This window comes from Labrus bergylta, chromosome 10, assembly GCF_963930695.1.
Source record: "Labrus bergylta chromosome 10, fLabBer1.1, whole genome shotgun sequence".
NCBI lineage: Eukaryota > Metazoa > Chordata > Actinopteri > Labriformes > Labridae > Labrus > Labrus bergylta.
The window spans coordinates 16,430,142-16,452,552 of record NC_089204.1 but is presented as its reverse complement, the minus strand read 5'-3'; the positions used below and the strand labels follow the sequence as shown (position 1 = coordinate 16,452,552).

At 40.3% G+C, this 22,411-nt stretch overlaps 2 protein-coding genes across 11 annotated transcripts in view; both read left to right on the top strand.

Annotated features, from left to right (window-relative positions):
• Nucleotides 1–1,373: 1,373 nt before the first annotated feature.
• On the top strand, nucleotides 1,374–6,339 carry thumpd2 (THUMP domain containing 2). Its single transcript, XM_020639061.3, has 11 exons — nucleotides 1,374–1,580; nucleotides 2,264–2,402; nucleotides 2,584–3,153; nucleotides 3,270–3,397; nucleotides 3,656–3,733; nucleotides 3,878–3,930; nucleotides 4,048–4,135; nucleotides 4,288–4,359; nucleotides 4,677–4,791; nucleotides 5,616–5,736; nucleotides 5,929–6,339. The coding sequence occupies exons 1-11, from the start codon at nucleotides 1,470–1,472 to the stop codon at nucleotides 6,251–6,253; spliced, it is 1,800 nt and encodes a 599-aa protein (XP_020494717.1). The 5' UTR covers nucleotides 1,374–1,469; the 3' UTR covers nucleotides 6,254–6,339.
• A 1,012-nt stretch (nucleotides 6,340–7,351) lies between these two features.
• LOC109987799 (mitogen-activated protein kinase kinase kinase kinase 3) overlaps nucleotides 7,352–22,411 on the top strand; it is a 41,067-nt gene continuing 26,007 nt past the window's right edge. For 5 of the 10 annotated variants that reach the window (XM_065959331.1, XM_065959329.1, XM_065959332.1 and 2 more), the window contains exons 1-5: nucleotides 7,353–7,613; nucleotides 20,901–20,958; nucleotides 21,455–21,545; nucleotides 21,749–21,813; nucleotides 21,939–21,994. In XM_065959331.1, coding sequence (XP_065815403.1) covers nucleotides 7,515–7,613; nucleotides 20,901–20,958; nucleotides 21,455–21,545; nucleotides 21,749–21,813; nucleotides 21,939–21,994 — 369 coding nt within the window. In that variant the 5' untranslated portion in view covers nucleotides 7,353–7,514. Of the gene's footprint in view, nucleotides 7,614–20,900; nucleotides 20,959–21,454; nucleotides 21,546–21,748; nucleotides 21,814–21,938; nucleotides 21,995–22,411 lie in introns of all 10 variants that reach the window. The other 5 variants (XM_065959333.1, XM_020639020.3, XM_020639026.3 and 2 more) reach the window with 3 other exon arrangements.

Sequence of the window (22,411 nt, the reverse complement as noted above, 5' to 3'; positions counted from 1 at the left end):
GTTGTTGTTGTTGTTGTTGTTGTTGTTGTTGGGGTCGAATTCCTCCTTCCTTTGTGGCATCCTGACTTTTTTGCAGGTCGTGGCATGGGGTCCAGCCCGCCATTGGCCTACTGGCCTAACAGTTAACTTCAATGAGCTCACCCACAACTTTAATGTTACAAAAATAAAAGGATCATACCATTTTAAGAAGAGGGAATATACATTTTGAATTAGGCAACAATTAATGAAATGTGTTTATTTGTTGTGTTTATAAGTGGTGGTGTATTTAGGTTTTAAATAAAATGGTTATGATTGCTTAAATGAAGGATGCACCATGTTTTTTCCTAACCCTAATGGGCCATCTATGCGCCTAGGCACCAGAAAGCTTTCCCCTTTCCCCCTCTATGGGTGGCCTAGATCGCTGAGTAAACTTTTGACCATTTCCCAATTATATTTGACTAAATTCAATGTATTTATGTTCAGATATTTACCGTAAAGTAAAATAAATCATGTTTAAAAAGTACATGTTGACTTAGTGGGAATAAAATTCCATTCTCCCTCCATCTGGGCAATCTCACACCCACGTTAAGTAAATGAGATGTTCACCGATGTACACATACAGTACCTTACTGTTCACATTGTATCAAGCTTGTGAAACACATTGCCAGGTCACATCAGCCTATCAACATGTGAAGGGGTTTATGGTCTAACACAACAAGCAGAACACTGTTCATCATACAAAGTAAGGTAGGATTTAATGTGTTTGGGGGTCATTAAAATGTCAGAGTGAGGAAAGAAGGGGATTAAAAAGTGTTGGAGAGAGTGTGACGAGGCAGAACGAGAGCTGCAGATAAGAAAGGGGCTTGGAGAGTGTGAGACTTACAGTGAGACACAGATAGATGGAGGATCTCTGTCTTGATTAAAAGTGAATCAAGAATAGAATTTTGAGAAAGCGCCCGTTCCGCGGGTATGAGGTTATTTCAAGTGCGCTGGAGGAACACCTGTTCAGAAGCCTTGCTACTGCCTCCAGGTACCATACTGCAGCAGAAGTGTGTGTGTGTGTGTGTGTGTGTGTGTGTGTGTGTGTGTGTGTGTGTGTGTGTTTTGAAAAGAGCATTAACTTCAATCACAAAATGAGGGTTTGTTTTTGTGGCCTTCACTGGAGGCCTACAGACATGAATATGATTTAGGGGCACCATGTGGGACTCTATAACATCCGTACTGTAATAAATGTTGCAATTAAAATGCAGTATGCTGATTGTGTCTGTTTTTCTAACAACATTTCCGGTACATTCACATCAGTGACTTTTTCCACTGTGTAAGAGAGACCCCTGCTGGCCAAGACTAGTCCCTTCAACCCGAGGCGTTATTCCGTTTCCGGTGTAAACAAACAATTCAATATGGCGACTTACGAAGTCTGAAGGAAGGAACGGAAAAGTTGTGCTCGTCTACGTGAGAGTTTCTTGACGCATAACACTTAATACAGCATAATGACTGAACCGAGCACAGACGGAAGTGACGTTCGCTACTACTGCACAGCTGGTAACGGGATGGAGCGTTTTTTAATCGACGAGGTGAAGAAGAAACTGGCAGCTCAACATGTGAGTGCAGCTTGTCTTCTTATTCTGTGGTCAGAGCTTGTGGAGAGACACTGTTGTTAAGTTATTATGCGAATAAAACCATAGTTTAAAAAAAATGTGTTATGGAGACTTTACTCTTCGGTAACGCTTTTTATTGTAAGTTGAATGGGTGTTGTATGAGAAAGCCACTTTGCACATTTATTTATATGTTTATTGACCCTATCTGCTTTAAAACAGTGCAGGAAATCCTGAAGAATTATTTTCACGAGGAGCTGTAGAAGTCCTATGGGAAATAATAATGTTTTGAATAAGTCCTTTTTTTTCTTCCCCCAAGTGCAGAAAACATCCTTAATCTTACAACATGACTGATGAGATCTGAACTGTGTTTAATGTATTAATGTAGCTGCTGTGTTTGTTGTGTTATTGACTGCCTGAATGTCTTGACTCTGTTTAGTGTATCTGGAGAGCCTAAGGCAACATTTCAACCTCTGGTGGACAATACAGATTTGTTTCATTCTATCAAAATGTTCTTGTATCAGTGTACTCGTGATGTCAGTGTCTCAGTCAAGGTTCCTTCAACAAGATACTTACAGACAGAACATCTGTTAAAGGATCATGAAATCTAGGTTTGAATGTATTCCATCAGCATGACTTCTTTAAACGTGTGTGTCTGTGTGTGTGTGTGTGTGTGCGTGCGCTTGCAGGTGTGTCAGCTGCCAGGTAAAGTGTTGTTCAGCTCCTCTGCAGGGATCGACAGAGTCAGTGAGCTGAAGGCTGCAGAGAGACTCTTCCTTCTCTTGAAACAAGACTCACCTCAGTGGCTGTCTGCTCACGCCAGCCCAGGTACCGACCCAACAGATCAAAAACCACAGACACATGTGATGCAAAACATAAGGAATAAACTGGCAGACATTAAAAAAGTTTGCATTTATTGAAGTTATTTTTGATTCTTTCTCTTTTTTTTTTTTTTTGACAGATTTTTAATTGACCTATGTGTTGTTTTCTCTGTCATTTTTTTCAAAAGCAAAAGCAGCCTCACTGCTGCAGTCAAGGCTTCTGGGTGACAGGAATCAGTGGGCCTGTGCTTTAATGACATGGAGCCGCCTGCAGGGGGAGCTGACTGGCAGAGGGAGGGCTGTTAACCCAGCAAGCTCTGCCCTGGGAATGACAAGGAAGACAGAGGCGGGAAAGAAGAATGAAGAGCAGAAGCAAAAGGAGGAGAGGTACATTGGGGCGTCTACAAAAAGTGCAAGAGAGCGGCGGGAGGAGGAGGAGGAGGAGGACAGGAGGTTAAGCAATGTTGAACAAAGTGGCATGAAGACACTGGAAAAGAAGAGCAAGAGAGAAAAAGAACAGAGAGGGATTGAAGGAGTGAAAGCCAAAGAGAGCAAAGGGGAGGAAGACAAGAGTGAAGAAACACATATTGAAGCCCAAACACAGGAGAAGAAGAGAAAGAGGGGTGATGAAGATGATGATGGTGATGAAGAAGAAGAGAAGTGTGTCAAGAAAGAGAAGACATCTGACAGACAAAGTAGGACAGAGGGAGAAGAAGAGAGTGGAGTTGTTATGGCGTTCAACAGCTGCAGACAAAATGGTAAATATGAAGTGATGCCACAAAGAGATTTTGTCTTTTTTTTTTTTTTTTTAATCTGTTCTCATTGCGTCTTTATATCATTCTCTCCTCTTGTGTTTGCCTCTTGTTCAATAAAGCGAAGACTCCTGGAGGAACAGATGAGCGTGTTCTGCAACCCGTCCTCTTGCAGCCTTCCTCTGTCCCCGTCTCTTTTAGGATCAGCTGCAAGTGTACAGGATCTCTGTCCCGGTACTTCAGCACGCAGGTAATGAAATCTAAAAGTGTAATGATGACTGGCAGATGTATGACATTAAACAATCAAGTGAAAAAAACACAAACAGCCTGTTTTGTGTGGGTTTGTTCATCTCGGTAAATCTGTACATAGGAAAGAAATAATGTAAAAATATATATGCATCTTTTCAATACTTTAGTAAGTGTTACACTGTTCAATCATTCACTGGAGAATAATGCAGTCAAATGGATCATATCTCTATCAATTGTTTGTATATTGTATCTAATACAGGAGGTGAGCAAAATGGTTGGAGTAGGTCTGAGCAGACTCATGGGCTGGAAAATTGAACTGAAGAATCCACAGCTGGAGGTAAACTAAAAATCTGTGGGGTTTTTTTAATAGTCCTGAATATTAGGTGCCCTTTGTTTATGATGTCCAGATAATATGAAAGATCACGCTCCTTCTGTAAGGGAATAAAATGAACCAGCATCCGTCGTTTACTCTCGTTTGCAGGTGAATGTTTGTTTAAGTAACGACGACTGCCTCCTGGGGATTCCTCTAACCAGGTTATTTACAGAAACATTTTCTCGACATTAAACATGTGATTACAACGACTTGGAATACAGCCAGTCTGTGGAACAGCTCAAAAATGAAGCTATGGCTCATCTGTGTTTTTCCTTCAGGTTACCTCTGGCGAACCGGAGCTACATTCAAACCACGGGACTCAGGTCTACTGTTGCCTGGGCCATGGCTTCATTGGCTGAGATTCAGGTACTAATGCACACATGCCTGTTGGGCTTGGCTATAATATTTGTTTGTGTGCTCATCAGTTGAGACTTTATTGTCATATTGCTTTGTAGTCACTGTAGCACTGCATGCTGTTAACAACCTATACGTACTGAATGTTCCCTCTTGCCCTCCAGCCAGGTTTCTGTGTGGTCGACCCGATGTGTGGAGTGGGGACCATTCTGATAGAGGCGGCACAGGAACACAAGGTGGGGACAGAAATCCACAGAGCTCATGTACATCTGTCGAAAACATGGACAAGCCCTAAAAGTCAGATTTCTGTTTGAAAGGTTTCAGAATTTGAAGAAAATATTATAATATTGATGGTTTTGTCGTATGTTTACATGAATGTTAATTACTGCTGTGTTATTGTATGTATTAATACATTTACAGTAATACTTACCATTCACAATAAGTGCACATTTGTATATTTACATTGAATTTATGTAAGCATGGTATATTCTGTTGGGTGTAGTTTGAAAACCGCTTATATTATATCACCCATCATCCTCAATCGGACATTCAGGCTGCTCATTTTCTGGGCATGGACAATGATGATGGACAGCTGCTGAAGGCCAATGAGAATGTGAAGTTTGCAGAGCTGGGAAACAGGATGCACCTGCTGAAGGCTTCGTCCATGGGTAGGAAATCTACACTGAAAAAAATCCCTGAAATGACTAGTATAAAGTTACATACACATCAGACGTTTTAATTGTGTGGCATTAAGCTGATGTTAACGTTAAGGCTGACAGTTGTTGCCTCATTAAAAACAGTTTAGGGTTTAATGCATAGAAGGTTTGTGTATGCTAGAGTCAAAACCTCTGAGGCCAAATTACAGCACTTGAATGATAGATGCTCAAAGAATATCCCTGTTTCACTGAGTTAATTATCTTCAGTTGCAAAGACAAAAACTGTTATGTTGCTATAGCGACATGTCTCCTATCATTTCACTTCCATTCTCAGGGGTTTCATTGAACCTGCTGCTGCGTTTGTGTCTTTTGTTCTGTAGTTCTTTGCACATGGTGTTATGAACAGTAAATGTAAAGCCAAATGCATCCTTTTAAAAATATGGAATAGGGTCATTTAACCTTAAACCCACAGAATCTATATTTTTTTTATTCAAGAGAATATATTTTCTGGAAAACTGTAACATAGCCTTAAAAATAGCTTAATTGAAATATGTTAGAAATTATTGAAAGGCACTATAACCCATGCATTTGTAACACTGTTGTTATTATTATTATGTCATAATGTCTCAGAGAGTTTGAATCATAAACCTCATGTGATGATGCCTTTCGTTTAATCGTTTAATCCACGTTTGGAACTTGAACTCCTAATTTAGTTCTGGGGCTCCAAAGCTGCATGTTTTTTGGAAGCCAGGGAGTGAGCGGAGGAGGTGACAGTGAAGCCTGCTGTCATGTATTCAATTACCTCTTGGCTTGTGTGTCTCCCTCTGTGTGTGCAGCTCTGCCTCTGCCCAGCGCCAGTGTGGATGCTGTAGTCTGTGACCTCCCATTTGGAAGGAAGTTTGGCACCAAAACAAGCATGGCTGCCAACCTGCCTCTCATCCTCGCTGAGATCGAGAGGTTTGTGCCTCTGTGTGTCTGCTTTCATTGTTTCTCTTCGGATGGTTCAGTGAATTAGAAAATGTCACCATTCTTTCTGTGTGTGTGTGTTTTTTTCATGTACTGTGCAGAATTGTAAGGCTAAGAGGAATGTTATGAAACAGAGTAGTAAGTAACTCATTTTATCAATTTGTTTTTTGTTTATTTATCCAGAGTTCTCCGTATCGGTGGATATTTGGTTCTTCTTCTGAGTCCTCAGTTGTCCTGTCTCCTGAAAAAGCTCCTGTCACAGAAAGAAACTAGTATGACGCCTTCCCAGGAAACAAAGCCTGCGACAAGGATACAAGACTGCCCGGCCACTTCTCCATCTTCCACAAAGCAGCAGACTCCCCAAATCCACCAAGACGTCAATTCCACACCCACAGAGGAAACAGACCCTCCTCCCCATCTCTCTTCCTTGAAGCACCAGACTACTTTTAGGGTTAGCTTAGGGGCCATTGATGGACTTATTCATAAATATGTAAAGATAGACACTTGAACTGAGTTGGTGGAAACTAGAAAGTGAAAGTAATTGTTACTTTTTGAGTTCCTTTTTAAAATGTTGATATTAAAACTTAAATACAATTGTCTTGTTTTTTTTTTTTTTATAACCCCCACCCAATTGCAAATCATTTGAAGATATAGGGGCAAAGCATTTATCCATCTTGTTATCCCATATTTTAAATTATCTTCACTGCATGGGAGAAGTAGCTGTCATGTAGGGTGGCTTTGAGGAACAGGTGTATTCTTAAACATTTTATATATTCTTCTTATTGCTCACAAATCCCATAAAATCCAAGAGCAATGTCAATACAGGGCTAACATTTGCAAACTCCTTAACCTGTCTTTGTGGAGAAGAACAGGGTTATAAATATATAAATATAAAGTTGCATTGATAAAATAAAGCTCTTTAAATCCTGGGAATATTTTAGCACTGTATTTTTCCAAATGTTACTCATGTAGTTGTTGAATTGTTTTCATCTTAGAATAACTTTCTCCAAATTAATTAATAAGTCGGGTGCTATAAATTAACAAAATTCAGGTGGTGAGATTTGATCAGCATAAACTGCTGAGACAAGAAAAAGGTTTGGACATATTGAGCCTTCTCCTGTTAAAATGAACCATAAAGTTCGGTGTGATTGCACTATTGTTCAGCCTGGAACAGACAGAGCCTATAGGCTGAATCACATTGTTGCCATCTGCCGCTGTTTAGCCCTGCTTAGCCCAGTTTTACACTAAAGGGGACAGACGAGGCCACCTGGGGTTTAGTGTTTTAATACATTTCCCCACTAGCTTTACTTTCAGTTTAATGCCGCATGTGTATCACAAAATATGGCTTCCCACTATTTTATTATACACTTTATACTCATTGCATGGATTTAATAGTGTTTAAATTGATCAAGTGAAATCAATATTATAAATTCAACATCCGGTAAAAGCTGCTGTCTCTGGACTCTATTAACTGTATATAGTAATTTAAGACTGACTTTGTGGAATATATTTCATCTTATTGATGTGAAATGTTCATATTTTTAAGAAACCATTATTACAGCTCCATCTGCCCCGACCGGACTCCTTGGAGAGGATACGCCATCATGTCCATTGCGCATGCTCAATGCGCAGTGGCAGCCATGTTGGAGCTACATTGGATTCAGGCTGGGATTTTCTGACGCCGTATGTTTTTCTGTAATTATTTGTTTCCTAATATTGTTGGGGGTTTCGCACACCGAGCGCGATCGGCGCCGTAATCGGCAGTGGAAATGATGAACTCCAGTGTCGACCTGTCCCGGAGGAATCCGCAGGAGGATTTCGAGCTGATCCAGAGGATAGGAAGCGGCACATACGGAGATGTGTACAAGGTAAAACTGCAGAGACAGAGAATCAGCCACACGTTTCCATTATCGGACACGGATTGGTTACACATTTATTACTCCCCTATGCAGCTAGTTAGTGTTGTCATATCAGTAAAAACACAATCGTGTAGTCATCATTTGCAGGAATCCGAACCACTACCTCCCGTGCGGATGTTTACTGGTGTAGTTTATAATCTGCCACTAAGAGCTAATTCCATTATCGGACACGCAGCGGATGTTTTGTTAGTGTTATTGTTTTTGCCATTCTCCCCCCGACTGTTTGTCGACATTTTGGACACCCAGCTTAACATAAAATAAATGGTCTATATAAAAAAAATAAATGTATTAACACCACAGCTTGTGTTGACGGGTCTATTGATGCTCGGCCGCTTAAATCTGATTACGTCGATACGACATCATATTCACTTAAAGTGGGTCAAATACAAAGAATTACACGCAGTAGCTAGAGTCAAATCTCCTCAATTGTGCAGTGATTTTGCTACCGTAAATAATAATAATGACTAAAACGACTAGTTAGAGGGAGGCTTGTCCGATGTTGGATGTTTAGCTGCTTAGCTGTCCGAGAACGGACGCAGTTAGCTCGCGTGATAGCATCGGGAGGCTAAACCAGGCTTCTTTTGCGGTTTCGTGAGAAACATTTTTGACAAAATAAAAGAGAAACGCAGATCTGTTTCTTGTGTCGGGTACGAAAGAAACACTGCTCGTGTGGTCACTTTCAATCGTCCTGTCGCAGAGCTTTGTTTTTTTGTTGTTTTTTGCAGTAATTTTGTTTAAACAAGTCTCTCTGTCTTGGTTTTGACACAAAGTGACAGCTGCCTGCTTGGGGAATTCAGTTTTGGCTAAAAGCGCTGAGATCAGAGCTACATCTACTTTAGTGTGTGTTCACGGTTTCACGGCAGCTCACTGTAGTCATCGTAAGTGAGGAGCTCCGATGTGCGTGTGTATGTAAACTGCCAGCTTTGTGTCGCCATAGAGTTATTATCTTTTGGCCCTACACTTCACCAGAGGCCTCTGCTGGGAGCACAGAGCCTGCTGCATCCACAAGGAGAGGAAGTTCCTGAATTACCGTGCAGCCCCAGCTAGCCACCACCACAGTCACAGTGGGGGGTATCGACATGATTAGTGTGTTCTCCACCGAAACTGTTTCAAACATGGCCACATAACACAATCTACTGGAATAATTAAAAAAAACAAACATAGAAATAACAGCAATGCTGACACACTCCATGCAAATATAGCATCACTTGAACAGTCACTTAATGCTGCTGCAGGACCAGAAAGTAAATCCAATCATGCATGATGGTGTTGCTGCTATAAATCTAAAGCAGAGTATGGAAGTCCCTCTTGAATGTTGTTTTCACACAACAACAACAAATACAACAATGTACTATAAGTACTCTTCTTTGTGTAAAATACAAGTATTGAGATGCCTCGTTCTTAATCTTCATGAAATAATTATGTTAAATCTGCATTGCTGATTCACATGTGCTTCAGTTCTCTGTGGTTTATCAGTCAGGGTAAGGAAGTCAAACATCCACAGACTGAACTGTGGTTTGTTTTGTGTCTCTGTCTCTCTGTTGAGAAATTCCATTTCACAACTGTGTGAGGGTGAGGCTTCTGGCAGACTGGAGCTTCATTAAGCACTTCAGTCAAGGCTAGATGATGTTTGGTACACCTGCAGACTCTTCGTAGTCATTACAGGTGTATGCATGCATCTGTACACATCCTACAGGATGGATTTAAGCGACTTTGACCTGATACAGCTGCTATGAATGCCAACAAAACAGCCCAAAATCCTGCTATCTTCCATCTACCATCTTGTTCCATACTGTGTCTTTCCCTGCCGCGGCTAATCTTGTTTGTTCCTAATTTAGGTTCAGTATCTTGCCTTGTTGCAGACACACAGGTCTGACAAGCACCTCTTCAGCAGCTCAGCTCTGAGCTAACCTGACACAAACATTGAACAGCTCATTAATGTGTCCACAATGGTACAGAACGGGAGCTTTTGCATTTTGCATTGACTTCACAGTTGATTCATCCTTTCATACAACTGAAATGCTCCAGAAAATACAGTTCTTGTGTAGCTGATGCTCGAACTCAAAGTAAGTTGTTGGAGGTTGATCAAACCTGAAACCTCTGGTTTAAAAGATGTTCTTCTAAGCAGCGGGGCACTTGGTAAACCTCACTGAGTGATGCCTATATTTGGTTCTACGGCTGTGTGAAAATCTGTGGCTTGGATAGGAATGTTTGAGCAGGAAACAAAGTGTGAACTCGAGCTGGCTTGTTTTCTCCTCTGTTTGTGGCCCTTCCTCTCTGCCTCTATCAGTCAGAAAGTGACAGAGGATTGGCCGAGGGTGAGACTAGCCTCCTGGCCTTTAGATCACAGATTTGATCCTCTAAAGATGGTGCTCCTCTGGTACAGTTGATTTTTTTTTTTGTGTAAGGGAGCTAACAATATTTGTTCAAGCTACACCAACACTGTATTAAAACTAGGACATTTTCATGACAGAACTCAGGCCAGGATTGAGTTATTTCTGTCTGGACTGCATCCTTTCGAGAGTGTAAACACCTCATCAGCATTGAATTCAGGAGCACCAAAACTCTACATTGAAACTCTGACGAGTGAATCTCTAAAGTGTCGCCTTAAGGCAGGGCGAGGCAAAGGTGACATTTACAGACACCCCTCAGTCTGTCGGGGGGGGGAAACAAGGGCACTAAAACATGTACGGCTAATAAACGAGCGTTTCACACATTACCAATATCATCTCCCTTTAGTTTGATTCATAAAAATCACAGTTTAAACCATCTAAATGAAGACAAAAACATCAGTACTCCATTGAGATTTCTCCCACAAGGACTCCTGAAATACCTAACAAAAGAACTTCTCATCGAACAGTCAAGTGTAAATAACCGGAACGGGACGTGTCCACATGTGATTAAGCGCTACTGAAGACAAATCATTAGCTAAGCGTTGATATTGGAGGATAGCCAGTCTACTCCCCTGGAGGTCGCATCAGCATTGAGTGATTTCCAATTTTTAAACCTTAACGCTGCTTTGAGGTTAAGGGAAAGGTTTGATTCACTTAAACTTGTAATCAGAACCTTATGCCACTTAACACCTTATGTAGTCGCAACTATCATTTCAGCTGCTTCAAACAGCGTCAACACATACTAAGGTCAGATTTATATGTCGCTCTGTAGCCATGAAAACCATGCTGCAATAGCTGCCCTCACTTCCCCGCAGAGGAGCCAGCACAGGCAGAGTATTTACCAAACACACAGCAGAATCTGACGTAACTTATGTTGCTTAAACAGGATGACTGGCTCGTTTTTCTGAGGGTGATAGTTTCTTTGTGGATCCAGATTGAGGAAGTGAAGAGACGGACGAGCGGGTCTTGCTATAGATAAGTTAATGACTAATCAATTTCAGTGGCTGCAGTGTGTGGTCTGGAAACATGCCAGCAACCTGGGTATTTTTGGAGTTGACAAAAGGGGCAAGCGATTCCTCTGTTATTGTTGTTTTAAACGGCACATTTATGCCATATATCCTCATGTCGACATGGTTGCTTTTGGCATGGCAAAACCAATAAATAAAATGAAAGGTATACAAAGAAAACACTCCTTTTTCGATTCGTTTTGTCGATAGAGTTTATGATGCAAATCCCTCCAAACGGCATAACAATCTCACCTCTCCTGATTAAACCAGGAAATGAGCCTGGTGCTCTGTGTTCCTTCATTAAGGTGACACAAGACTCAATCAGACTGATGATATTAACAGAGGTAAATGTGGTGAGTCCACCGACCAGATTTCAGTGTGTGTCTGTGTGTGTGTGGCACAGCTGGGCAGCCATGCTCCAGGAATGCAGGACTACTCACTTCCTGTGTGTGTGTCTGTGTGTGTGCGTGTGTGTGTGTGTGTGTGTGTGTGTGTGTGTGTGTGTGTGTGTATGTGCGTGCGTGCGTGTGTGTGTGTGTGTTCGATTCATGTCCTATTGTTTCACGACCGATAACACAAACACACACTGACATGCACAACCAGATGATTGTATCCTCACATGCGTAGACACACACGTGCCACAGATGGCTGTAGAGTCACAGTTAAACCATCCTGTTTTTGTCACTGTTCCTCCAGTTGTTTGCAAACTCAGATTGGTAACTTCAGTCCTGTCCCAGCACTCTGGTTTCTGATCACTTGAGTACAGTTAATGTTTCGTGCAGGAATTTGTCTCGGAGCCATTTGTGCTGTGGCATATTGATAACTTGCATAGTTGTATGGTAGATAATTACACAGTGTAGTGGCAAGCGACTAAACCAGATGGACGGGTAAAAATAGCCAGATGATGTCATTTTGGATTCAGCTAATGTGCATTCAGGCTACTTTATCTTAAGTTTAAAGCTCATGAACAAGGAGAGCACTCCATCAAGTAGCCAAGCATTAAAGCGATAGTATCTTTCATTGAGGTTGATTTTGATGATATTGTGTCAGCTAATATTTAATAAAATAATATACAAGAAAGCAATTCTTGTGGTGATTTAGAAATGGTTCACACAGTACGCTCATTACTCCTAAGAGAGGTCGCAGCTAAGCTGAAGGTGGACTGCTATAGACTTGGTTCACAATTAAAGACTATTTGTAATAAAACATGGATGTAGTCTGAGTAACATTACCCATTGGATTCTGAAGCATATCATTTTGAAGCCTAATGATGGCGATCGACACGTTGGAAATGCAGACTTTGACTAACTTACAGTCAACCTAGTAAACGGCAAAGAGCTTTGGCTGAGGCCTCCAAACAGGCAGCTTTAACGCGCACACTGTCAGTCACATTAGCCACGCCCCTAATTATGAATAACACTTAGCCTTAACATCATCAAAACAGACGAGCCATAAAAACAGTGTGTGCCATGAAGTGATAAACTATACAGACCAAGTTTTTCGCGCAGGCTGTAAACATGTTTTATTTTGGCTCTCAAAACATGGCTGGAAATGTGACTTCTGGGGCTTTTGCAGCCAGCGTCAAGTGGTCACATGAGGAACTGCAGTTTTTTTTGTTTTTTTTTTACTTTGGTGTAATTTTTCAACACTGGAGGTTGCCGCTTTTTAACAGTGTTTAAAGTGTTTCACAGGTAAAGTTATTTGATTCAAAAAGGAGTCATTTGAGAACCTTTTCATTGTCATATCAGAACAACATAGGTGCTTAAGCCACCTAGTATAAGTATAACCATTTTGGCTGGCCCCCTAAAAGCTGCCTTTATCATGCTCTGATGGGAAACTCTTCCCTCTGCGAGAGTAATCCTTCAACTAAAATCCGCCTCATTACTAAGCGTCCAGGACGGCTTTAGCTTGTTGTGGCTTTTTTTGCGGCACCTTTGTTGATTCTTGCGCCCTGCTACAAGTCTGCTGCTGAACCGGTTCAGTAATCTTGGCACCATGTAAGTACAATTGTCCAATCCTATTTTGAGATTGTGTGCTCATGTGATGGAGCATTCAAAGCTGGCCTGGACTAAATAACTGTTTAATACCACCTGAATGCTTCTTAGGAAACACTTGTGTGATCAGTCAAGGAGTGGCAGGAATATTTTGGTATGAAGAGTAGATCTATGTTTCTCTTTCTCCTCTGAAAGTGTAACTACACACACACACACACACTGCAGGGTACATGCATCCATACACATACTAAATGTTTGGGTGGGTCAGTGTTGCCAGGAGTGTGTGAAAGTGTTTGCGGCCATGTGACTTTGCAGGCCGACCCTGAATGCTGATCCCATTTGTGCAACAGCAGAATCAATCACTTTCATTAAATGACGCTTAAATACCTTTGAGTTTAATTTCTTCAAGACATGTTAACAGCTCAAATCAAACTCTACAGGTTACCTTACAACACATGCATTGATTCTACTTGTTCGCAATGAAGCTCCATTGCCGTGATTTTCATTCAACAAAGTTAAGTTGCATTTGACACTAAAAATGTTTATATTGCCACTGACAGAGCTCATATTTGCTCTCAGAACGGCAGATCAGTGGGCTATTTCAATTCTGAATGCTGGATTAAATGAGTCCTCTGGGCAAATGAATTCGCAGTGTGTGGAGGAAGGGTTTAAAAGAAAAAGTGACTTTGCTAAATTGTGTGTGCCTGTGTGTGTGTGTGTGAGTGTTTTGCTTGAGTGAGTGGGCTTTTTGTGAAAAGACAGGTGTGCTCATTTAAAAACACTTCATTGCATGCAGCCTCTCGCCTCACCTGTTCCCCCCCTGGGGCCATGTGTTTATTAATGGCTGAGCTTTGGAGCTCTTCAGAGAAACAAGCTCTGTTGAGCCGTCATCATTTCGACTGAAACAAAATCATTACATTCATCATGCTTCATTTCCTAACTCGGATCATTTTCATTCTGTATTTCGATTAGAAACATCAATTAGGGCTGCACATACTGACTTTTCTCTTAGTTGATTAATGAGTTGGTGATTTTTCTTTGATTCATTGGTTAACTTATGATCGATAAAATGTTAATCAGTGTATTCATCAATAGCCTAAGATGTGCTTCGATGTACCAAAACCAAAAGATACTCACTTTTTTCGTGACAGAGGCGAAAATAAACTTGAAAAAAATGCACATTTAAAAAAAAAAAAAAAAAAAAAATCCTTAAAATCTAATGAAGATATACTGTCAAACAGTTGCTGATTGGTTAAATGTTTGACAGCTAATATGTGTTGATTAATCCTTGCTTTTGTTAACCCTTGTGTCCCTGTTATTATAAGATAAGATAGAGATTTTTTTCTTCTTTGCTTTAAGAGTGTTCTTCAGACATGACAAAACAAGTGTTTGTCTTTATTTCAGTGTGTATTTATATACAATCTCTTTTTATACAATCTCAAAAACAGTTTTGACTTTTAAGCGGTTTCTTAACAAATAGAGGAAATATGATCTTTCATATTTCAGTCAGAAGTGCTGAAGTTCCACATGACAGTAGCAATATTACATTTCAGAAGTGCATGTCACTCTGTGTCATGTAATGTCCTTAAGTGAGGTTTAACATGGCAAAAGGCAGATTCATGGCCTTATTCATGAGTTACTTTAAGGTTAGAGAAGCATGTGTTTTATGATCGGGAGGTCCCCTGAAATCACCTCATATCTCTTGGAACAATCTCGTCAAGAGGAACTGAATGACCCACGACTGTTTCTGCTGCTACTGTTGCCCCAGGCGGGTTTACACAGCAGCAACTTACTGCAGTGGAGCTGCTCAGTGACTTTCTGCAGGAGGCTCTGGTTGCTCCAAAGTGTGTGTGATGAGAACGTACGAACATGTCACGTTGTTATCACCAAGAACAGTTCAGAAGGAAACATAGCTGAACTGTCCTGAGAGGTGGGGAGGAGGTAACCATGAGGACGAGAGATTCCCTGTATATCTATTCAGATAACGTTGTCCCTTATGATAACAGAAACGTTTAGATAAATAAATACATTCTTATAATTTTGGATATACGTATTGCTATATAACGTGACAGAGTTAGCTGTTCGATATTACAATTTAGTAATGACTGCATGAGTTGGCCTCTTCTGCGTGAAGAAATCCACAAATAATCTCTAAGAACATTTAAAACATTTAGTCAACACACACGACATTACGTGCTGTGGATGAGCATGCAGGCTCTGTTTTGACTGATTAGCATTCAAATCATAAAATTCAAATCTGTTATGTAATTTAAGTCTCTGGATGGAAATCATTATCACGCCTAGACGAGTGAGAGAGTAATCCTCGGACATGAACCTGTGACCTGACTTGACTTCCTCTCTGCTGCAAGATCCACTCCCCTGACATGACCTCTGACCTTTTTTATAAGTCCGTCAGTCAGACAGGTGGCGCGGCCTGACTTGACCTCACAGGACTACAAACACAGGATTAACTGTTAGCGGTACAACAGTAGTGAAAGGAGCAAATACTAGAAACATACAGTCTTAGATCCAAATCAAATGGTGAACCTTTTGTTTTTCTACATCTTAGGCGAGGTGTGATTAATTAGCATGGCGGCTGTTGGTTGTGTTTGCCTTCATGGTCAGAAAGAGAAGAGAGCGAAATGCCACACTGATCCTCCACTGAGCTGGCCATACGCTGAGTGCATCACACTCTCACACAGATGCACATGCAGCCTTAAAGAGGTGATACTGATGGATGTTAGCAGAGTTTTTTCCATTACTGTGTAACAGAAGCCCACATCAATACGCTGCTGATCTGACGATATAATACATACACACTACTCCTTTCTCCAGGACTCGTTCCTCTGTTGACAGATAAATCTGTATTTGATTAATTAGTCTGTTTCTTCAGGTCAAATTTCCCAAGTAGGGATGTGTATCAAATCGGAATAGTTTAATAGTTATAGTTTGCTTATATCTACACTTTACTGTATCAGGTTTCACCTTCAATTTGATATGTTATCATCTTTATACGTTTTTTTTTTTTGTAAATCTGTTGATGTAGAGTTCAGAACTGTTTAGAGAAATATGTTTTATTCTTCCAAATATGTTGCACAAAACATTCTGCTTTGGTCTTACCAAAACCAGTTCTTTTGGCACAGGTATGTCCAGCCCCATTACCAAGCACATGCAGGGTGTCATCAAACCATGTGGCGTTAATGGCGTTATCTTTTCTCTCGTTCACATAATTTATCACCTGTGGCTCGTCATGTAACATTACAGTGAGGCACTCGGACTGTGTTGATGTGGCTGTGATGTGCTAAGATTCTCAGTCAGCTAAATGTCACTCAAAACACATTTGAATGTGCTGCTACTCTGAAATTTCTCTTTGAATATGATTACAAAATTTCCACTTGTCTGTTCCTGTGTTTTATCATTCATTAGTCAACTACTCAGTCACCCCTTGAGACTTTTCTGTGTTATCAGAAATAGAGCCCGACAGATTAATCAGTCAGCCCATAATATCGGTCGATATTAGCGCATCAAGGGACTATCGGTATCGGCTAATTTTATCCCAGATATACGTGTATGTGCCGATATAACTGGATTTATTCACCAGTCAAATAGCATTTCATTTGAGTATCATTGTATTTCACTAGCAGTTCTCTTTCTGGCTGTCACCAGCTGAGTGTGCTATATGGATTACAAAAAGCATTATCACTCTCCAGAGTATCAAGAAGTCATGCACGTACATGCACAGTTAATTTTCCAGTTGAGTCACCATCTCACACGTGTTTGATATCTGCATTTAAGGGCTAAAAGCAAAAAGATATTAGCCGGGTTTATCGGTATCAGTTATTTTTTTATTGTTTCTTCCTTATATCGATATCTGTATCGGCCCCAAAAATCTCGTATCGGTCGGAAATGATTGCTTGTGCTCATGTCTTTTGGCAATAAGAGGTCTACTTCAACTTCAACTTTATTGCCCCTGAGGGGAAATTTGGTTTGTAGCTAGGTGAAAACGATAAACAAAATAGAAAACACAGGCACATAGACTCAGACAACATACATCGTAAACAACATGAAATATAAATACTACAGTTCATCAGGTAAAAACAGAAAACTGAAGAATGTATAAAAATGCCCATAGAACCATAATTCAAACAAAAGAAAACTCACTATTCAGTCATCGTTGGACTTCAGTATTTTGATGGCTTCAGTTATAAAATGATTTTTAAACCTGCGGGACTTGGCTTGAGGTCATCTGTATCTCCTGCCTAAGGGCAGAAGCTCAAACTCACCAAACGGAGGATCTTCAGGACTCCGTAAGATCTCTCAAGGTGAGAAACAGATCGGGTAATTTAACCCCAATAATCTTACTGGCAACGTTAATAATGTGTTGCAACCTACCTTTTGTCTTCTATTGACATATTACCATACCAACCAGGTGATAAAGCCAGAAGAGGTGTTCAGTATGCTCATTTAAACTTCACAAGTTAAGTTTAATGAAGTTTAAAAATGAATAAAATAGCTCTGCAGTTGTTTCTGAGCAGCCTACCTAATATAAGTTATTTCTTTTCTAATGGGCTTACTCAGACCCTTGAAGCTGTCAGTGAGTTAGATTTTGTGGTTGTGTACTAAGGGCTCCCTGCTTGTGTGTTCAGAGCACACACTGCTTAAGGACCTTGCTGGTGATCAAACTTAAGAAGTCGTCTGCCTCCCTAACTAGACGCCGTCATGCCTCAGTCAGTCACAAGAGCCGGCCAGTCAAGTCAAGTCAGGCTGTGTGTTGTTGCCACTAACAGTGGCGCAGAGCACTATGAGTCATCTCTGCTCTGTCTGCTGACTGAAGACATACTGTCTGTGCTCTACACTCACTTCTTCTTCGTCTGTTCTCTGTGCGTCTCTTTGTATGTCTCCTCCCTCCCTCCACAGCTTTGTTTTGTTTGTTCTTCTCTACTTGATCTTCCTCTTGAACTAAGGACACAAACTATCTCAAAACTGAGTAACTCTGTTCTTTATTATTATAACTTAATCATTTCTTTGTGTGTAGTTTTTGTCCTTGAGCTCCATGTCCATGATGTCTTTCTGCAGTCATTGCTGCCTTGTTGATGTCGTTGTTTTTTTTCTATTTTCCTCAAGCAATGGATGCTGTCACTGCTCATACTGACTTTTCATTTCAGTTAGCAGCACATTATGCATCAGTGTGTCCCTGAAAACCTTTGGTGAAATTGTTCAAAACTTCCCATGTTGTTACAATAATAAGTAAAAGGCATTGATTGGGCAAGATACCCTTTCTTTTAATTACATCGGATCTCTTCTGTTGCACAGTAATTTTACAATTGCAAGCAGTTTTATTGCAACAACTATTCTCATTAGATTCTGACAATGAAGTAGAGAATTAACAGAAGGATAAAAGATGGAGATGACTGATGACATGAAAAAAAGTAGCCAGGACTAGAGCCCGACCGATTAATCGGGCAGCGGATATTATCGGCCGATATTAGCATATCACGTGTCTATTGGTATCTGCTTATTTTATCTCCGATATGTGCCCATATAACAAGGTTTATTCAATGTAAGTATAATTGATATAGTTTTTATTTCTAGTTGTTCATTTATGAATGAAAATGTGTGTTTCAGTGTGCTGTTGTTATCCTGGCCAATAAGGCCTTTGTTTAACTCTAAAAAAGAAGGAAAAAAAAAAACGTTTTCATTTGATGGAGGATGATACACAGTAAATGTGTGTGTATATTTTTACCAACTGATCTCTAAAGATGGAAAATAAATCAAAGAAAGATATTGGCGGATTTATGGGTATCTGAATTTTTTTCTCTCCAAAATATCGGTATTGATATCGGCCCCCAAAAACCAATATCGGTCAGTGCTTAGCCAGAACAGTACAAAGCACTTTTATATCAGCAATTACTTCAAGCTGATTGTGTTTCGTTCTATGTCGATTAATTCTGATGAAAAAAATCTAGGTAAATATGTCTGAGGTAGCCATCATTTAAAAGTTTTTTTTTAAGTAAATGTGATTTTAAAAACTTGTCTAATTTTGAAATAATGGACTAAATCTCTCTACAGGACAAATGAGCATATTTCCAGTCAGAGCTTAAGCTTGAGGGATGTTTCTTTGAAACAGTTTTCCCCTCCATAGTTGGAGATGCTTGTGAGTCAAAATGAGGGCAGATAGGGGCATTTCTGTCGCTCCATTGAAAGTAGAAATACTGACACCACAGCATCAGTAAACATAACTAGATCACTGTCAAACAGGGGTGTTGAAGCTCTTGTTTTGTCTCTTCTGTTGGAAGTCTTATCAGTTAATGTGTAAAACCTTTCACCCTCTGTCCCACACTCTCTCTTTCCTTCACACATTCTTGTCTCACAGTCACATTTGCACATTCTTGGCCTGAGAAAAATGAGCAGTTCATGTCTCCTCTGAAAGGCCATCTTTTATTCATGTACATTTCATATAGAATTCCTCCGTGCCCCACCAGCCCTGCTGCTAAATGTAAACACAGCTCGCTATTTATAGAAAATCTGCCTCGCTATCCTGCAGAACTCCCTGCTTTTTAGGAATACAAGAAAAAGGGTCTTGACTTCCTGTTGAAGTTCTTACATTCCTGAGTCGTTGCACCTTATCTGAAGTGGCATTTTTGGTGTGTTGGGAATTTTCTCTGGCGGAACTCTGCTAGTTTGACTTCGCAAACACCATGTTGATCAACTGGTGATCTTTCTGGTCACATTTAGAAACACAACCTTATAGCTCCAGTATGAAGTCTTCACTGTTATGACTGAAACTAGTATTAATTCCTCTGCATGACCTTCAAAAGCAAACAAGAACATCAGTGTAAAGATTCACTATGTCTTCTTTGTAGTGACATTTAATACCTTAAACTGCTGCGCTGCAGCGAAGGTGTCAGACGAAGTGATTTACATCACTATGCAGAAACAGGTCTTTGTTTACATTTTTCGAAGCAAATATTCTCAGTGAGTTCAACATTTGACTGTCAAAAGAAACACTACTTACACATGTACATGACAAAGTGAGCTCAGAAATAAGAGTTGCCGCTTTGTCCTCAGGAGTCGCCCAAAACGAACTAACGGGTAATAATTTGCATCCTGATGAGACAAATTTGTATTGTAACTCTGACAATACCTCAGTAATTCTTACTTAATTAAAAATGGCAATAACATTTTTCTATTCAAGAATTTCTGCATTTGATAGCAGCGAAACTCTGTATGTGGTGGGACCGAACTTTTGAATGCATGTCTTACAAATTCTTCTAAGAGGGATTCTCCTTTCCCATCATGCCTCTGTTTGTCCCATGCCTGTCTCCATCATATATGTGTGACCTGTACAACAAGGAGCTGCATTAGTGGGAGAGTTTCTGGTCTGAGGGTTGAGTCTGATCCAGAAATGTTTGATGTGGTAATAGGTCACGGGTTTACTCTAATTACTAGTTCAAATAAAGAAAAAAGGGTTTCTCTTTCTAAAATATAAAGTAAAATATTCAAGATAATTTTAAGAATTATCTGCATAGAAAATCATCAGGATATTGTTGTGACTTACAAATATTTTCTGCCAGGATAAAATGTTGTTCTCATAGCCTGCCTAGGTGTCATATTTATAAAACTACGCTTCCTCTCACTGGTAGAACTTTGACTGGTGTCCAGTCTACGTTGTGCTACATTGTGCATAGCAGTTGTGTGAAAACAGTTACAGTTTCTCCCCTTTCCTCCCTCACTTCAGAAAAATGTGACTCAATTTGGTGTCTATGTTGCTAAATGTTTGATGTACTGCACGTCTCAGAGCTTCTCATGACTCACTTTGTTTTTTCTGTCACCTCCTTGTAGGCTCGTAATGTAAACACAGGAGAGCTGGCTGCAATCAAAGTCATCAAGCTGGAGCCAGGTGAGCTATCTCAACTTTCTCTCTGTTTCTTTACGTCTTCTTTTTTCAGCTTTAATCTCAGTAGCTCCTCCGTCCGTCTCTTATCTGACACTCCCTGCCATCTTTCTCCTTTAGCTTTTTGTCTTTCAAATATAAAAAAAAAAAACTTTTTTCCAAACTCTCCCCTGACCAATCTTTCTTCTCTCTCTCTCTCTCTCTCTCTCTCTCTCTCTCTCTCTCTCTCTCTCTCTCTCTCTCTCTCTCTCCCCCTTTCCCACATGCATCATATGCCCCCTTTACTTTCCCTCTTCTGGTTTCCATCTTCTACATTTCCTGAAAATAACAAAAACACACACAGTAGATTTACGAATCTAAGTAACAGAGTGTAAACTTGTGTCATGTTGTCTTACCTCATTATTTCTTTTTCATCTGTTCTGCTGCTTCATTCTGGTTTGAAAATAAAGACACCAGATTGTCACCACTCTTAACAATGTGTTTACCCATGTGTTCTGCCCAGGTGAGGACTTTGCTGTCGTCCAGCAGGAGATCATAATGATGAAGGACTGTAAACACTCCAACATCGTGGCCTACTTTGGCAGTTATCTCCGGTAAGAGTGTCCTTTGTTCAATAAAGTGCTTATCGGGGCTATGGAAATGTATGACATCACAGCATAACATAGTAACATGAAGCGGGAAGAGAAAAAAAAAAATGGATGAGCTGTTGTGTGTGTGTGTGTGTGAGAGAGAAAAGAAATGACTTTAGTGAGAAGTGTGTATGTTTGTACTAACACAGTGCTCCCTGTGTGTGCAGGAGAGACAAGTTATGGATCAGTATGGAGTACTGTGGAGGAGGTTCTCTGCAGGACATCTATCACAGTAAGACCAACATGCACACATTTTGTGTTAGCAGTGCTGTGTTTTGATTGCAACTTTTCTTACACTGTGTTATCCATCTCATTCTCTCTCTCTCTCTCTCTCTCTCTCTCTCTTTCCACCTTTAGTTACCGGGCCTTTGTCAGAGTCACAGATCGCCTACATGTCACGGGAGACCCTACAGGTAGTGTATACTCTTCATTTATTGTTTACCATGTTCTTTTTCTTGTTGTGAAGAGAAGTCAAGTTGGTCATCTTCAGCTCTTCCTTTAAATTTATGACAATATAAACTCCAAAATCAGTATGATCTTGAGCTTTTATTGGCTCTTGTGTTAAAACTAGCAAACACTGTGCTAACACTAGAGCATTCAATCTGAGGAGTGAGACTTCTCCTCTTGTTGTAAATGAATAAAGTCTGAACACTACCGTGAACGTTTCAGGGAGTTCAATTTTGATATTTCATGGTCTGAAGATCAAACTGTCTGCTCTTTGAAATAAGAAAGATGAAAAGAAAATTATTACAAAACAGACAATTCCTCTATTCAGCAAAGAGAGAGAGAGAGCACTGTTAGCATTATCTACTGGAGGCTCTTTTGTAGCA

Bases quoted from the DNA above. Each gene is read 5' to 3' on its own strand.
- thumpd2 (XM_020639061.3), top strand. From the start codon at position 1,470: ATGACTGAACCGAGCACAGACGGAAGTGACGTTCGCTACTACTGCACA. The intron at 1,581-2,263 runs GTGAGTGCAGCT...GTGCGCTTGCAG, and splicing joins AGAAACTGGCAGCTCAACAT to GTGTGTCAGCTGCCAGGTAA. The intron at 5,737-5,928 runs GTTTGTGCCTCT...TTATTTATCCAG, and splicing joins ATCCTCGCTGAGATCGAGAG to AGTTCTCCGTATCGGTGGAT.